The 18,751-nt window shown below is 48.2% G+C and overlaps 1 protein-coding gene across 1 annotated transcript in view; it reads right to left on the reverse strand.

Annotated features, from left to right (window-relative positions):
• Positions 1–18,751, reverse strand: part of Htra1 (HtrA serine peptidase 1) — a 51,366-nt gene that overhangs the window by 21,106 nt on the left and 11,509 nt on the right. Inside the window, exons 2-3 of the mRNA XM_028868377.2 lie at positions 3,057–3,156; positions 2,479–2,683 (exon numbers count right to left, since the gene is read on the reverse strand). Of these exons, the coding sequence (XP_028724210.1) occupies positions 2,479–2,683; positions 3,057–3,156 (305 nt within the window). The remainder of the gene's footprint in view (positions 1–2,478; positions 2,684–3,056; positions 3,157–18,751) is intronic.

Here is an 18,751-nt window from a genome sequence, read left to right on the forward strand (position 1 = left end):
CTCCATATTGGCTCAAAATCAGAAAAGAATATCCCTGGGCCGGAAGCAGTCACATGGTATGCACCCACGCATTCCAAACATGAAATTACTTGAGGAGACAGCTCACACACCACGCAGGCCAGAGCCCTGCCTGCAGATGGCCAGGAAGCCCCTAATGCTGGCTGTCTTCCATGAACTCAGTGGGTCTGAAGGTCCTACATGTGGCCACTGGCTGGGCTATTCTGGCCAACCTCCTTCCGGTGCTACAGCCACGTTGTAGACACCTTGCTAGCAGCATTCCTAAATGGGGATGTGCCAACCTATTTAAGGTCGTGCTATTCCATCCCATGTATAAAGGACAGGCTCTGTCCCTGTGGAGTTGGGTACCTGGAATCTGCAGCCTGGCTCTGGGGAGGCTAGGTGCGATCAGGAGCAGGCACATTCTCTGAGCATTCTATCTTCCTTTATAAAGTGGGAATAACACAGCTACCCTGTATATTAGAGAATGGTTAGATGTGGAGGCAGAGCCTGGCCCAACTATCTTGGAACCAATAAACACATTTAGAAAGATGAACTCTTGATAGAAATTCCACAGTAACCTAGCAGAAATAACACACAACTGCGACCTCACTAAAGTCAGTCACCCACATGGGCACAGAGCCTGTGTCTACTACTGCCCCTTCAGTCCCGGCCTCACTACTCAACCTCTGAGAAGGTAAGGGAACGGGCCAGGTGTGGGGGAGAATGCCCGATACTATTTTTAAAAGGATGAAAGGACCCAGCGCCCTACTGCCCAAACAGTGCACTGAGATGTCTCTATCCAACAGCCAGAGCACACAGTAGGACTTCACCCCTAACTGACTTCATAGGTAACAGTCAGATGAGGAGCAAGCAAGAGCTTCACAAGAAGAAGCTATGCTTCATTAACTACTGGGCGGGCGGGTGTCTTTTACTGCGACAACCACAAATTCCCACTGACCCTCCTACCTTCCATCTAAAGGAATTTCTGAGGACAGGAAGAAAGTAGAAACTGCCGTCTCACCACTGTGTAAACAGAGATCACATCACCATGTGATCTACATGAGGTGGGGTGGGAAGTTCTGCTGGTGATCCAGTAAGAACTGGATTTAGTGTCAGGTGTGAAGACTTTGCTAAACAAGGCTGGAAGATGTGGCCCAGTTGGTAGAGTGCTTGCCTAGCTCCCACAATGCTCTGGTTTGATTCGCAATACTGTATAAACCTGGCTTGGTCCTGCATTCTCACATACAGAAGGTAGAGATGGGGGAATCAAAGGTTCAAAGCCACCTACAAGTTATAAAATGTGTTTGAAGGCAACTTGTGCTACATGAGACTTTGCTGAGCAAAAATAACTGCAAACAGAATATCAAATTTAAAAAAATGTTCTTTTCCTTTAATTTAAAAAAAAAAATGCAAGCGTGCTGATGCACACCTTTAGTCCCAGCTCTTGGGAGGCTGAGACAGGTGAATCTCTGTGAATTTGAGGCCAGCCTGGTCTACAAAGTGAGTCCAGGGCAGCCCAGGCTACACAGAGAAACCCTATCTCAAAAATCACACACACACACCCCTAATTAATTAATTAAAAAATTATTTAATTAATGCAGGTAAGACTAGAAGCAGAATCTGAGCTGCAAACACCCCCAACCCCTAAAGCAATTTCATATAAGCATTTCTCAGATTGAGCTCACTTTCACTGTCTTAGTTCTATACCCTGGTCCTGCCTCAAAGTCACGTGCTCATAGAGAATCATAATTTGGGCAGATACTGCATTCTAGCCCTTTTGCAGTGGGCTATGTGCACATCAGCGCACGAAAGATTCTAAGGGGCTCAAGGAGAGATGTTAATTTTGTCTTAAGGTTCCCAAAACCTCGAGTATAGAAAGCTTAACAAGGAGCTAGAGAGATGACTCGGGCTGAAAGAGCACACTGCTTTTGCAGAGACCCCGCGTCACAGAGATTCAGCGTCAGGTGGCTTATAACCCTGTAGCTCCAGCTCCAGGGTATCCAACATCTCTAAGTACATACATACAAACTCAACACATGATTAAAAATAATTCTTAAAAATCTTTTTAAATCCATTGCATACATACCGAGAATCCAGGACACCTCCAGTTATGTGTATGGAGACAAATATCTTTGTAACAGATGCCTCACCATCAGGGATACGAGTTTCTATTCTCCCCAGTTACCCATTAACTTCTTTAGAGTCTGTTGTTTTATAAAGATAAAATGCTCCCAATTAACTAATTAATTAAACTTAACACCTCTGATCTGAGAGCCAGCTTCTTCCAGGGGCTTCCCGAGTCCCTCCTCTCCCGCCCAGGCCCCTCTGGTGAGAGCTGCCTGGCCCTGCAGCTTCTGCATCGTTGCTGCATGCTCCAGGGCACCAGAGAACCCTGGTGTCCTCACTCTCTCCAGGCCTGGCATCTGAGAGCTGGGCTGTGCAGGCTGGGGAGGCACTCGGGCCTCAGGAGCGTCTCACCTGATGGTCAATTTTGATAAGAGCGATGTCCGCCTTTTCATCCACATCCTTGATTTTGGCTTCATAGGTAGCTCCGTTCTTCAGCTCAACCTTGACCCGGTTTTTGTTGGTCACCACGTGAGCGTTTGTCACAATCAGTCCATCCTCGGACACGATGAATCCAGACCCACTAGCCACGGGCACCTCCCTCTTCGAAAAGGGAAGCCTGAAACAGACATTAGTTGAGCTTGAACACCTCAAAACACTTACACACACAAGGAAAAGACTCTGCAAGAGCAGCCCACGCACATCTAGCAAGTGTTTAATGTTTTAAAAATAACACAAAGCTACTTTTCGGAATGAATCAAAAATTCCACTTAGAAAATATTCCCTGGGAATCTCTTCAGAGCTAGGAAGTTATTAAAAGAAGGGCCAAGATTACAGATTTAAATAGGAAAAAATTCCTAAGGCAGGGAACTCTATCATAATATAGGAATCTACCCAGTGACATTCCTGACACTTTAATGTGCTTCAAAAATAGCTCTGTCCTTTATTAGTGAGAGCTTCAGACATTACGGGAAAAGGAAGGCGCTCCTTACTTGCGATATAGTTCAATGTGAACCACAGCAGGAGCGATCTTCTCCACCACGTCGGCAATAAAGTTGTATTTATGGCGCAGACTGTTGGGATCTTCCTGCCCTGAGAACCAAATCAAAGAGGAGACAGTTGAGTGATGCTGGGCCTGTGCTGGGGCCTGGAGCAAGATCTGGGTAAGAGGGCGCCACAATGCACTGAAGTATCAACACACACACACACACACACACACACACACACACACACACACACTTCCACACATGCCGACACACACACATACAGAACATATATGAGCATATGCACACATATACACATTTGCATGATCATACACACATGCACATTTGTATAATCATACACATGAGCATTATGAGCATATGTGCACATATACCCATCTGTATATTAACATCACACACAAACACACACATACACACACACACATACTCACACCCCTCTGTGGAAGGGAAACCATCATTCCCTAGGCTCTGGGCTAAGAACTGGGACCTTTCCAGTCCTCTTGTGACCCATCACAGCTGCATGTCACCAGGCTCCCCCAGAAGTTCCAGGGCATCTGTGGATCATTCTTGTTTCACTAAGGTTTGCGGTACTCCAGCTGGGCAAAAGGACATGCAGGAACCAGCTTCCCATGCTGGAAGGGTGCCTCCAAAAACAACGAGGCCTCCAGTGCTCTCTTGTTCCCCCTCAGCCTGGTTCCCCTCCCTAAGCTGCTGAACACAGACAAGAAATCTGATCTCTCTTCCCACGGTGTGATGTTCTCAGGTTCAGGAAAAGGACTACATCTTCTAGGGAAATAAACTAACTTGACAAATTCATGACAGAAGCATCTTAATACGTCTGCTTTCAAAGCCTTTTAACTTTCTATTTTCTTAGGGACTTTGAAAATAAGTATTGTTACCATACTATATTTGGGGAAACTGAGGCAAGGATTTCCCCATGAATACCAAATGGTCTTAATAATGAACATAAACAACAGGAACGTCTGGGAAGCGCCACCCACTCCCCCGCAACTCCATGGTTTCATCAAATACACAGGTTTTCCACTTCACAATGGCCGCCATCACATGGATCTGCTTCTCATCAGTTACCATGATGAAGGCACCTTATGAAAGGAAGTGTTTATTAGGAGTTACATTCCAGGAAGATGAGAGCCCATCATGGACTGGGTGGCAGGACCAGGAAGCCCAGAGCTCACATCCTCAACCACGAGCATAAACCAGAGAGAGAGAAAAAACTGGAAGTGGTGAGAGGCTTTTAATCTCAAAGCCCATCCCCAGTGACGTACTTCCTCCAGCAAGGCTGAACCACCAAGACCTTCCTGAGCAGTGCCACCAACGGGGAACCGAGTGCTGAGGTGGTGGTGGTGGTGGTGGTGGTGGTGTGTGTGTGGGGGGGGGGAATCCTTATTTAAACTACCACAGTTCCTCTCCCTGGTCTCTATGTAGTTGTGATTAGCTGTCGTGTCCCCTGAACACCCAAATAGAAGATGGAACTATGGGAGTAGAACATTCACATTCCTTCTGAACAGAGTCTGGCAAACATCACTGAAGACAGCTGTAAACAAGTGCATCTGGGCTTCCTGGGACCAGCTTCCTGGGCAAGGACCAAGTAGAGGTTTAACTCCAGCTGGCCAGCAACCAGAGGGCACGTGGTATTCCAAAACCACCAGAAGCACAGCTGTGGGACTCCTGCCTTGAAGAATAATTAACTCGCTTCTCCTTTCTGATGTGCCATATTAGGTATAAGACAATCTGCCCACATAAATATGAACATAAATATGGGTTTTTCAGGCTCAAACAAGAAGCAGGTGCCTTTCTCACGAAGAGCAGGGCAAGTGGCTCCAAGGTCTGTCCACCAGAAAAGCTACAAGAAGGATCTAGCTTAGGCACATGAAGACCTGAGACCCATCCTAAGTCTACAGGGTAGCCTCCATTTTCTCACCAATAAAATAGGACTGTTGCCGCCAGGATGAATTGTGTGTGTGTGTGTGTGTGTGTGTGGTTTGGTCCTGATGGTTCATGACTAGAACATGCAGCCTGATGGGAAGCATCAAGACAAAGAGCCTGTGGCTCTGGGAATGGGTGCAGGGCTCTCCCATTCTGTAGATGAGACAGAAGGAGCGGAGAGAGAGGAGAGATAGACAATGACAAGCCAGCTGCTGACTTCCATTACTGTCGCTTGGTCGACATCCATGTAGAAACTGAACAGAAGCAGCTAAACACAGGAGGACCCACAACCGCTCAAAGATGGACAAAACGTCAACCCAAGGAGAAGAGACATCAACTTAAGAAGACATCAAGGAGAAGGAACATCAACCCAAGGAGAAGAGACCTCAACCCAAGGAGAAGAGACATCAACCCAAGGAGAAGAGATCAAGGAGAAGAGACGTCAACCCAAGGAGAAGAGACCTCAACCCACCTTCTGTACCTGCCGTGTCAGAGCACCTTCATATGTAAAGCAGGGTGGTTACCCCCCACCCCAGCCCCATTTCTCTCTCATTCAACTGGAGGGAGCTGCTGCTGCTGATGCTGCCTCCTTGTGTCTACAGACACCCTGGTGGCCCTGCTGTTCTGGTCTCCACGACAGTCCTCCGACCCCCTTGTGAAATGAAATGGTCAACTCAGACAGACACCCCCTATAGGTGAAGCCAGGATGGCTCTGCCAAAACCTGCTCTCCCTGGGAATGCAGAGGGCTGGAGGTCGCTGCATCTAGACCCCTCATCGGGAAGAATGCCAAACACTAGCTCTGCACTCTAGTGGTCATTGATGGTTCTGGGCACCACAGCCGCTACTGTGTGGCCTCAGTCACATCACCATGCTCAGTATCTTATCAGAGAAAAACAAAAAAGTGACCCTAAGAGCACAGAGCTCAGTGTTTGCTTCACAGAATGAGAATGTATGACCCCTGCCCAGGAAGCGCTTGATGAAGCCACAGAACAGAGCTTAAGAAGAGAATGGCTGTTCAGGAGGCTCTGGGCAGATGTGAGCACTTTGGACATGAATGGAAGAAGAGGGTTAGGAGGGAAGCAGAGGTGTAACCTATGCGAACACTCTGTGGGTCCTGGAGCTCAACAGTGTCAGTCCTAGTGGCCACTCCTGCACTGGTCTGAAGGGTGACCTGGGATCATAGCCTGGGCCTTTCCCAGCTCACACAGCTTACACAGCTTGATGGAAGAGGGCCAGCGGTTGGGTCATACATGCTCTAGCCCAAACTGCAACCCAGGTGGTCTTTCCACCCCAAAGGAGCGACCCACCAGAAGGCAGCAAGCCCAGCACCCCCTGAGGATGATGACCCCACGCTCTTTCTGCAATGTTCCCTTAGTCTAGAAGTTAGGAGGAGAGAAGTCTAGGGGCCGAGGCAGGCCCTTCCTAACGGTTCCATGGCTACACAGAGCAGAAAGCTGGAACCGGGGGATGCCCCTACAGTGAAGCAAGAGAGGAAAAAACAAAAGGCATGGAGTTTGGAAAGGAAGACATAAAAATTGCATTTATTTGCAAATGACATGATGGTCCCTCTAGAAAAGTTTTAGGAATATATAAATAAAATAACAGGGTAAGTGAGTTTCAGTGCCAAAAGAAAACAGATTCATTAGATTTTGTATATTTAGCAATAAATAATCGCAACAAAAATCTTTAAAATATCATAGTGACATCAAAAGAATTAAAATCCTTGGGAAAATATTTAACCAAGGTTGTCCAAGAACTGTTCATTGAATGCTCCAAAAGAGTGTCAAAACAAATTAAATAAGACCTAAATAAATGCAGAGAAATACCAGACTTGCAGTTTGGAGACTCAAAAGTTGCTACATTTTCAATTCTCCCCAGGAGGATGTACAGACTAAAACACACTTCCCACGGAAAAATCTCAGGAGTCTTGGTAGAAACTGATAACCTACTTCTGAAATGTATGTCAGCAGTAAAGGCCTCTAACGTACATAGTGAGCCTCCGGACAGAAAACCTGAATGACTTACAATAGGACTTCATTTTTAAACAGAAAATTCTAAATAACCAGGATTAGCAAGCGGAAAGATGAGTCACAGCAACTTACAGAGATAAATCTTTCCACTTAGCTAATAAATATTTAGTATTACTGATTTTAACACAACAAATGGCCCATTAAGTAAAGCCAACAATTTCTTATAACTTTATGAGCTCATGGCTGCCAGGATTCAGTCCCAAGAAAGCAAATGACCTGTCTCTCTCCTTTATAAACTATTAGGCACACCACTTCATAAATGTCAAACCCATCATCTCTGGAGGTTTATTGAGAGTGTGTATTAACCACTTTCATTTATTTCTTTATGTTTTTGACTCAAGGTACATAGCACAGGCCTGGTTGTCCTGGAACTCACTGTGTAGACCAGGCTGGCCTCCAACTCACAGAACTATGCCTGCCTCTGCCTCTGGAGTGCTGGGGTTAAAGGCATGCTCTAGCCTTTTTCAGTCTAGTTTTTCTTTTTGTTTCCTTTGGGGGAAAGGGGGAGTATCAACTACTTTCAGCAACTTCCTTCTATGAGGAAGGAGAGAAACACAGTTTGGAGAAGCTTCCATACCCGTTACAGAATGCTTACTGAAAAGAACAGGTCCCCCAAGTTCAGAAACTGACCCTCAGCCTGATGGGGGACGGGTTCCAAGAGCCTCAGCAGATGCTTATGTTCCTTAAGTAAAGGGCATGGTGTGTTTCATGGAACTTACACATCCTCCCACGCATGGTAAGTGGGTTCTAGATATCTAAACGTAGCCAATATGGCGTAAATATCATGTAAATGGTCACTATCCTACTGCTTAAGAAAGTTTCACAAGGTGGAAGCCTACACATGGCCAGTACAGATAAGTTTCTTCTGTGCATGTAAGAAAACTAAATATACATAGATATTTCCATTAACTATATATAGTGTATGCATACAAGAAAACTATACATATATATACACACACACACACAGTGTGGGGGAACATATAAATGATAGATGGCAGACAGTTAAGTGACAGATGACGATGACATCACCATGGTAATGTAGCTCAGTGGGTAGAAGGCAGGGCTAGCCACCAGAGGCTTTCAGCTCCATCCTCAGCACTGCCTGACGAGGGAGGGCAGAGTCACGGTCTGTAACCCTAACCATTCTAGAGCTGGAAGCTGGGCGTTGAGGACTTCAAGCTCCTATTCAGCCTCAGCAGCCCTTGGCCCACTTGGCTCCATCTCTAAATAAAGAAAAGGTAAATAAATTGACGATAGCTGACTGATACCCAGAGAGAGCCGTTGTGTGGCCCACTGAATCCATGGATGAGAAGCCTGAAGACACACAAACACAAAGCTGACTATCTGACATCATACATGATCATGCATGATCATGTTTACGAAAACTGGTTACAGTAAAAATGAAAAAAAAGAAATCACAGACGGACTTTTTTGCTTGTTTCTTTTTAGTAGCTCTCAAAACAATACACACACAGGAGGTATGTGGTTTAGATGAATGAAAATCTGTGTTTCCTTCACCTCTAAAGTAGGAACGCCATGCGGAGATGAGAATGGAGTCATAGAGAAGGTCATGATGAGCTCAACGCCATGATTCTCATATCTGTTACAAGGCGCCCCAGAGCATATGGCAAATCCATGGGATACTCCCCCTTCCTGGTGACAGCAGTTATCTAGGACATCTTATAAACTGTGTGTTACCACATTCCTGGGATGATTCCCTATCCCCACAAGGTGAGGCCACTGGCAGTTGCTTTGATAAAAGGAACAGAGTGCAGAGAAATTACTCAACATTGACAACTGTGGAAGCAGTCCTGACTATAATACTGGAAAGGTCAAGGGGCACTAGTCTCATTTGCTTTCCCGTTGTTTTTGTTGTTGTTATAAATACCACAACCAAAAGCAACTTGAGGAGAAAATGGGTTCTTTCATCTTACAGTTACAATCCACCACTCAGGGAAATCAGGGCAGGAACTCTGGAGGAAACCATGGAGGAATGACTGCTTCCTGGCGTGCTCTCCCTAGCTTCCACTTGGCTTCCCTAGCTAGCTTCCTTACACAGTCCAGGACCCCTTGCCTAGGAATGGTACTGCCTGTAGTGGGCTGGGGCCCCCTCTATCAATTAGCAATCAAGAAAACGCCCCACAGAGCCATTTGATTAGCAATCCCCCAAGTGAGACTCCCTCAGCTAACTCTGGTTCGTCTAAGTGGATACCTGAAGAGTCATCAAGAGGTACATATGTCCCCTTCATAGGAAACCGTGGTGACTGTGAAACGAAAGGTAATTGTTTTTTCCCTAATGACTACTAATTAGTTGTTTGGATATGGAACTCTTTGGTATAATTTTGGCCTGGGAATGCCATAAAAAAAATTACTGTGACATACTGTCTTCTAGGAAGGAGAGGAACACACAGTTCAAATTCACTGAGGTCACAAGCCAGGAAAGTTTGGGAACTTCCAATACCACTGAATCCCTCCACCCGGTGTGAAAGGCAGAGCAGAGAAGACACAATGAAATCTCCCAAACAAGGCCCCATGGACAAGAGGTCCTGGCAGCCCCCAGTGCAAGGGCTACAGCAAAGCATTAACATGTGGAACGTGTGTAGAGGTAAAACAGTTCATCTGCTGCAGCGGCTTGAGTATTATGGGTTGGACACAAAGTGTTGCCCTCAAGGCTCATATGCTGAAGGAAGGTTGGTTTGGTCTCCAACTGGTGATGGATCCAGTCACTAAAAGACTTTGACTTCACCAATGGGCTGACCCACTGATGAAGTAATCGTGTGGTGACATCATTGAGGGATAGCAGGAGATGGGACCTGGCTGAAAGGAGGCCACTGGGGTGCATCTTTAGGTCTCCAGTTCTTCCCCTGCCCCCTCCCTCCCGCCTCCTTCTCTCCCCCATCCCCTTCCTGCAAGTGTCTCACAAGCCCACTGAGACAGAGCCAGTTCACCACAAATCTTTCCTCCCTTGGCATTGGGGATGTAACTCAGTCAGCAGACTTCTTGTCCACCATGAAGTGAGCCCTAGGTTACCGGGTGCAGTTGCTGGTAGCATTCCAGGCAGGCCAGAGGACCAGAAACTCAAAGTCATCCTTGGCTACAATACTGAGTTCAATGCCAGCTTGAGATTCCTAAGATCTTGTCTAAAAAAACGACAGAACAAAAACCACTCTCCTCCCTCGAGTTGTTCGTAGTAAGTATTCTGTCACAGTGACAAAAACCTAACAAAGATGTCACAGGCTCTGTCCTTCTGTCACACAGCAGCTACCCCGAGTGACATACGACACAGAGAGGCACGAGTGCCCAAAGCCAAGGCCTCTGCCATCATCGGCTAGCTCTTGCTTTGCCAACACTGGGGGCCAGTGCCTCACAGCTCCAAGGGGCTCTGCCTGTGTTTCCGGATCTTCTAAGAATGTTAGTCTCCTCCCTCTCAGTCCCCCAAACGCGGGGCTCCACTCCAGCCCTCTGTACTCACACCCGTTTTGCTTCCTGCCTGGAATACTTTATTCTTCCCTACAGCTAGTCAAATCCCACCCAGCCTTCAATATTGGCAGTAAAATACTAGGCATTACTAGCCAATAAGACTATGTGCTTAAGCACAATGCTAGACACAGATGTTTCCTCTAGTTTTTCTTCAAAGCCTGCAGGGTGGCTCTTATGCCTGAATCTATACAGAAGGAAAGTGTGTTGCTCGAAGCCCCAGAACTGGGTTAAGGATGTCGTTCAACGGCTAAGAGTGTTTGCCTAGTATGCAGGAAGCCATAGCTTGGGTCCCCAGTACCACACAGTAATCCAGGCGTGGTGGAACCACACCTGTAATCCCGATACTCAGAAGATGAGGACAGGAGGATCAGAAATCTAAGGTCATCCTTGATGCCTATCAAGTTCCAGGCCAGCCTGTGCTACAGGAAACCCAGTCCCTGCTCCCCACCTCCCCCCAAAAAGCCTCAGAGCTGGAGGGAAGCAAAGCAGGAGACTGAACCATGCACAGAGACTCCCTGATTGATCTCTGCATTCTACATTCACAGCCTCCATCCCTAGGCCCAGCTCTTTCAACCTCTTCCAGCCCACACCACTGTGGGAAGCCAATTCACACTTCTGAACTGGAAGATCCGGGCCAGGGTGCAAATCCAGCAGGCCAACCTTCACTTCCAGCAAGAACAATCCCGCCATCTAATTTCTCTGCAGAGTTGATACGTACAGCTAATTTGGGAAACAGAACACAGTGTATTCGAGGGAAAAGAAATGAATCCTCCTTTATTCCCAGGGAACGGCCTGTCCCCCAAATTCAAATCAGCTGCAAGTACAGATTGATCAAATCCTTGGCATTTTAATGCCCTGTCCTACATTCAACACTACATCATCTACAGGGCCCAGGGCAAAATGAAAATGAAGCTTTTGTTCAAAAGACTGAGAATCTCAAGGCAGCGACTGCAGAGCATTAGAACAGGTGGAACCCTTCTGACTGTAGCTACGGCACCCTGTGTGACTAGATGGGTCCATGCCCAAAGGCGTCAGTCTGTCAGGATTTCAAGTTCTTCTGACTTTGAAAGCCATGCTAGGGTTTCTAGAGGTCTGGCCCACTCTGTGGAGCCAAGGAAGCCCACTGACCGTCTACAGGGGCTCACATCTGCTGGGAGACGAGGAGCCTTCCTTGTCCTTGGTGATCTGCAATGTCAGGAAGTGCCCACAGACAGAGGCAAGCTATAGAACCACAGGCAGACCCCCTCCTCAGGCTGGGGCTCCTCTACTTCACAGAGAAAGAGTCCTGCCTCTATGGAACCTACTAGCTCTCAAATCAATCCCCCGCCCCTAATTTCTTCAACTCCAATAGTAACACAGGCAGTTATACCTGAATTCATATCTGAAAGACTTCAAATGTGGGTCATTTACGACAGAAACCAAGACTCAAGGAAAGGAGAGGTGTGAAGAAAGAGGAAAAACACACAAGGGTCACACCAGGGCCTGCTCAGCAGGAGGCCAAGGGGATGAAAGGGACTGGGCAGGCCCATGAAGGGACAATATGTCTTCCTCTCTGGTATTTTAAGTTCAGATTGACTTCCTTCGGCCATATAGGCCTGGCCAAGTAATACAAGTCATTTCAAGGCACTAGAATGCCTTGGACAGAAGTCGGAGAGGAAGGGCCAGTGACACTGGAAGGACCTTGACCACCCTGATCCCTCGACCGCCTGAGGTCCAGAAGGCATTATCCAGGAGACTGCCTCTTGCAACTTTGGCTGCTGTGAGCCTGAAGTCCTGCCCAGGAGTCTAGAAAAAAATCTTCCCCGGGCTCCCACAGACACAAGTAAGCATTCTCCCACTGGCAAAGCAATTAGAAATAACGCAGACAAACACAGCGAGCCCCCTGCGGGTGTGGAGGAAACCAGGAGTGATCTCTGGGAAAGGTCCAGTGTGTGAAGGGGTAGGACACACTCCTCAGCTGTCACCATCACCTTCGAAACAGTCACCAGTCACCATGGGAGGTCCAGCCTCTGGGGCTGCAGCCTTCAAATGCCAGCAGATCTTAAATGCAGACAGATCAGATGGCCCTGCTGAGAATCTCCAGCCAAGTGGGTACACATGGAACATGTCCTCTTCTTCATCCTCGGGCTGCCCCAGAGTCCTGTGCTGTATTTGATATTTGGGTGAGTCTGAAGCACGACCTAATGACAAGTAACTACAAAGAGCTAGCTACTAAGTCAACGTAGGCCCAGGAGAAAAACTCCCCCCACTCCAGGGGCCCATCTGCAAGTGGTCCCACCTGCACCAATCACAGGGTAGCATCTGTGCGGGACTCCAGGGCAGAAGAGGGCAGCTGGGGGCTGGAGTGCAACTTCAGCCAAGCCCCCAGCATCCCAGCTCAAGCCACAGCCCTCACACGTGAACTGCCTGCTCACCCCTCCCCTCCCCCCCCACTCTGTTAGCCTGCACACGCACACGGATACATGTGCACCGGGGCTAGAGGGAAGCCACGGATGTTATCCTTCAGAACAGCCATCATCTTGTTTGTGTTTGTTTGTTTTGAGATGGGGTCTCTCACTGGGACCTGGGGCTTGCCGTTTTTGCTCGGTTGGCCGGCTTGGCCTGTCTCCACCTCCCCAGGGCTGGGGTTACAAGCATGACACCCCGCCTGGCGGTTTACGTAGGTGCTGAGAGTCAGCTCAGGTCTTCAGGCCTGCCTGGCAAGCACTTGACTGCTCAACACACTTCTCTGCTGGGGGGACGAGCACTGAATGAGACACACAGGCCAGCAAGAAGGAGCAACCTGCAGGGTGACATCAGCAACGCCAATTGCCGGAACCAGCCAGTCGCTGAAGGAAGAAGACAGTGCCCCCCCACCCCGAACATCCTTACGCAACACACTGAGTCCACACCTCGACATCCTCACACAGTACAGAGTCCACACTGTGACAATCCTCACACAGCACACTGAGTCCACACCTCGACATCCTCACACAGCACAGAGTCCACACCGTGACATCCTCACACAGCACTGAGTCCACACCGTGACATCCTCACACAGCAGAGAGTCCACACTGTGACATCCTCACACAGCACTGAGTCCACACCGTGACATCCTCACACAGCACACAGAGTCCACACCTTGACATCCTCACACAGCACACAGAGTCCACACCTTGACATCCTCACACAGCACACTGAGTCCACACCTTGACATCCTCACACAGCACACAGAGTCCACACCTTGACATCCTCACAGAGCACACAGAGTCCACACCGTGACATCCTCACACAGCACAGAGTCCACACCATGACATCCTCACACAGCACTGAGTCCACACCGTGACATCCTCACAGAGTACACAGAGTCCACACCGTGACATCCTCACACAGCACAGAGTCCACACCTTGACATCCTCACACAGCACACTGAGTCCACACCTTGGGACCTTCCTTGTCAGGGTGGAAATACAGGCAACTGAGACCCAAGGCAGGTTTGAGTAGCATGTTGAGACAGAACCAGAACCAGCAGCTGGGGGGGAGGGGGGGCACGTGCTGCAAAATCAGGAAGGGGAACACATGGGGAGGAGTGTGCAGTACAATCATGGAGGGGAACAGACGATTTGTCCCCAAGAAAAGCTCCCTTTGTGAGAGTCCTTGCTGAATTGGAGAATGGCCTGGGAGGCCAAAGGCAAAAGTCCAGATGAGCAGAGTGGGGAGGAGGGTTGGAAAGCGCCGAGGAAAGAGGCGTGGGCCCAAGGGGAACTTGCAGGGCTCCTCCTCTGACAGTGAACTCGGACTGCTTTCTCTGAGGGTCAGGGAAATCTGTAGGCTTGATGAGGTATAAAGCGAGTTGGAAATGGGGCTTCCTGTTATAAGCAGATGTGCCTGGAGTAAGAAGAATAAGAAAAAGTATAACTCAGCAATCGCTGCAAAGACGTCCCACCAGGTTCACAAGCCTCCAACTCAGTCTGGATGGCTGTGTTCTGTATGCCCCACTGTGTTAAATTCCAGTGCCAGCTTCAGTCAGCACGGCTCCAGTGAATGCTGGGACTGAGGGGAGAAGGCAGAGAAACACATTCCAGGAAACCAGAACCCCTTTTCTGAGTGGGGCTGTGACTGTAAAGTCCGGGGTGTTGAACATGGGCTACAGGCAAGAGGAGGCGGGCCTGGGCGGAGAAAAGATGCACAAAGGGCAGAGGCTGAGCAGCAGCAAGGACAACTGGCGGGAGGTCTAAGATTAACCCGAAAACAAAACCCTGTGCCATCCTCATCCGGTATCGCCTGCAGATAGACACAAGAAGGAAACAGTGGAGACACGCTCCTTGGTGTCCCAGGGGTGAAGCTCATGCAATGAGGATTTTGTCCACTGAGCCATCTTCTTTTTCCCCCTTTTGGGGGGGTGGGGTGGGATGGGGTGGGAGGACACTCAAGGTCTCACTATGTAGTCCAGGCTGATTTGTGGCAATACTCTTGCCTCTGCTTCCCGAATACTAGGGTGACATACGTGTGCAACCACGCCTGGTTCAGTTATTTCTTATGGTTAAAAACTGGAGATGAGGGCACTAGGGATGTGGCTGTTGGCAGAGCATCTTAGTATACACAAAGCCCCAAGTTCAATCCCCAATAGGAGAGGATCTGTAATCCTACCACTCAGGAGGTGGATGCAGGAGGATCAAAAATTCAAGGTCATCCTTAAATAGGTAGTGAATTCAAGGACAACCTGGATATACGAGACCTTATCTGTGCCCCCCCACCAAAAAAAGGTGGGCTCTGCCCCTGTCTTTTGCATAAAATTCCTGAGAGTTTCCTGTGACCTCTTTCTTTCCTCCTAATGAATAAAGAAGGAAGAGGAGGTGGAGCCAGGGAGCCTGGCCTTGATTTCCAGCCCACACTGGCACTTCCAAGCATTGGCAGCCCCTCTTTCCGGTACAGTCTCCCAGACGGCTCCACGTGGGAAAAGCTTGCCCTATGCCAGACCTCAGGCTGTGATGGCTGGGGGTGGTGTAAGAGACTGTCTGCAGGGGCCAGGGTGAGGCCGCAGTGCCCGGTGTCCAGACGCACAGCAGGTGAAGTAAAGGGGGCCGGGTCACCCAAACAAGCCTAAGGCTGTCTCCCCCAACTGGGGGCACCCGGCCAGCTGGCCTGCAGCCCCTAATTGTGCTGTGACTCACAAGCTCAACCTAGTTCTGTAGCTTTGGCTTTCCTGGGAAAAGGTGCCTTTTACAGAAGCGTGTATCGACGTTGAATGACACTTTCATTGAAAAATTACTTTCAGTCTCAAGGGTAAGAAATAAGAAAATGATGGGAACCTTGTTCGCATGCCCGTGGTGAATGCTTGGGGTTGATTGTCTTTTGGAGATGTCTCTGAATGGCCAGCATGTGTCTATTATAACTGCAGGGAGACAGCTGACAGACAGTTCAGTCCACACCACCTCCATCCACTTTCCCTGATAAGCATCTGGCTCTAGCCCTGACCTTCATGCTTGTCCTGACTGAGCTGTCTTCCTGCTATGATTCCTCTGGTTGTTTTGTCTGGGGCTGCCTGGCTGTTCAGTTCCTGAAACTCCAACCTCCAGGGCAGGGCTGGGAGGTGGGGCCCAGGGAGTCTAGAGGCCAGAGAGCTGAGGCTAGAGCCAAGAGATGGGAAAAGTCCTGCCTCCAAGAAGAGGCCCGAGATGCACCAATGCCCACTTGCCAATGAGCTGCTGTTCCCATGGACAAGCCCAACAGCAAGGGAGGCTTATAAACCTGAACCATACACCAGAAGGAAATGTCTCAAGCAAGAAGTGGAAAGGGGGCCTGGGTCCAGAAACAAGGCACTTCCTCTTTCTAGGCCTCAGTTACCTTGTCTGTCAGATGAGGGAAGAGGCTAGACCATTTCTGCCATCCATTCTATACCTACAAAGAAAGTTTTATGACCTAATAAATCTGAAAGGTACATTTCCTGATCTTTTCAATGTTGGATTCTCAACCTTATAATTCTGGCTTCCTGTGGTTCAGGTACCAGTCTCCTCCCAAACAACCACGAATACATTAATACTGCCTGAGCAGTTTAGACTGTCAGGGCTGGGATTTATGTGTCCCCAGCAGGGAGAGATGGCTTCCCATAACCACACAATGGGAAGATTTTTTTTTATCCGTCATAAAATGATAACATGATGCCAACTGCTAGACGTCAGTCCCAGCGGACCATGTTATAGGACCACTTATAGGACACATCTTAAGAAAGGGAATTCTCAGAGACAGGAAGTAGGCCGGTGGCTGGCTAGAGCCAGGCAAAGGGAAGTCTGGGGTGACCACTGATGACTGCTGCGCTTATTTTAGAGCTGATGAGAATGCTCTGTGTTGTAGGAATTTAGCAGGGTCGCTGTATCTGTGGTAGACATTAGGATGAATAGCTGTTTTCTACAAGTACTTGGACCTTGAAGAATCATCGTGGTAAACAAGAAAGACTCTCTGTAGAAAACAGTGATTGTTTTCTGTGATTTGTAGAATTGTTTTACTGAAGGGTGTTGCAGCCATCCCATGACTCTCTGGTCACAAGATGACCCCAGCACACCTGAGGCTCTTGGGTTACTGTGTATTGCAAACGACACACCATAAAGGAGTCAAGTCATGAGGGCCTGTGATGCTTCCTTCAGAGAGACATCTAGATTAGATTAGGGACCTTGGTGTGAGGAAATACTTTACCCAAAAAACAACTTTGTGTAACTCTCAATAAACGTGCCTTTGTGCAGCTGTTCAGGGTTCAGTCCATCAGAGGCTGGACCTTCCTGCTGCCACATAGGCCTTAAAATTTCATCTTGGAGTGACTTCTTTCTTCAACCGACTCTTGTTACATAGAACACCCAACAGTTCTGGAATTAGGGGTGATAAGTCCACAGCTCTAAGGACATATAAAAACCGTGTATGTGAATTATGTCTTGAAAATGTTGCCATTAAAATGCAAATAATGTCCTATTTTTATTTTTTTTAAATAGAACTCTCAAACTAGAAAACTGAATTTATGTGGCTCATATTACACTCCTACATATGTCTAAAACATTTGAATAAACACATTCTTCAATTTTCAAAACAGAAACAGTCAGTCTGGCCTTAATCCATATCCTGGAAAGAGCTGGCACCTGGAAGGTTCCATGTAGTAAGCCCAGAGCTAGGCATCCAGGGGCTTGCATTCTCTGTCATATACTGGGCTAATGCCCTTGGACCTTTGGACCCTTCACTTGCTCCAGCCTCCTCACCCAAAAACACAAGTGATGAGCCGGATGACTGACTGATGTGACAGTCCCAAGCCCTTTCAGCCTAGATGGTCTGTGATCGCAACTCACCTATCCCAGGTCAATCCAAATTTCTGAAGTGCTCACTCCACCCCAACCCCGCTTCCCCTTACAGGAGATGAACTTGAAGGTACCCGACAGGCAACAGGAAAACCTGCCCACTGAGCGGTATAGCTGGCTCTGAACCAACGTCTGCCATTTATCGTGAAGATTTCCTTTGAGGGAATTTCTTGTTGACTTTCCGTGACTTGAGAGGTTGACATTCCATAGCTGGGCTGGGACGATATCTCAGTCAGTGAAGTGCTTACCACACAAGCAGGCAGGACCTGAGTTCAAGCCCCGGAATCCACAAGAACCCTGGTGGTGGGTGCTTGTAATCCCTGTCCTGGGAGGATCAAATAAGTGGACCCCAGGGGCTCACTGACCAGCCAATCAAGCCTACATGGCAAGCTCTAGGCCAATGAGACTCAAGTCTCACAAAAACAAGGTAGACAGCACCTAGGAAGGACACCAGAGGTTGACCCCCTGATTCTGGATCACCACAAATAGGTATGCCAACATGCACCCCCAGACACATACATTCATACTCTCCCACAATACACATTGAAAAAGAAGAAAAAAGAAATTCCATCATTGGTGACAAAATACTATAGCAACCCTTTGGAGAAAGAGTTTGACAATAAACACCATGGGCTACAGCACACCCATGCCCTCCTCTCCAGGTACCGTATTTGTTACCATGTATCCTAAAAGAATTCAACGCAGGAAAACACCCAAGAACATAAAGTGTCCATCCTAGAAGTGAAAACAACCATTGCCCCCTGAGGGCAGGAGGGGGTCAAGCTTGTGTTCCCTGGTGATTGCAGGAACATGAATCTCTTTCCTTGTGGATTTTGATGTGTTTATGCTTCTGATTTTCAAAAGCTGATAGAGTACAATGGATCATCATCAGACGTCTAGATGGATTCC

The sequence above is a fragment of the Peromyscus leucopus genome, chromosome 1 (assembly GCF_004664715.2).
Source record: "Peromyscus leucopus breed LL Stock chromosome 1, UCI_PerLeu_2.1, whole genome shotgun sequence".
In the NCBI taxonomy this organism is placed as follows: Eukaryota; Metazoa; Chordata; class Mammalia; order Rodentia; family Cricetidae; genus Peromyscus; species Peromyscus leucopus.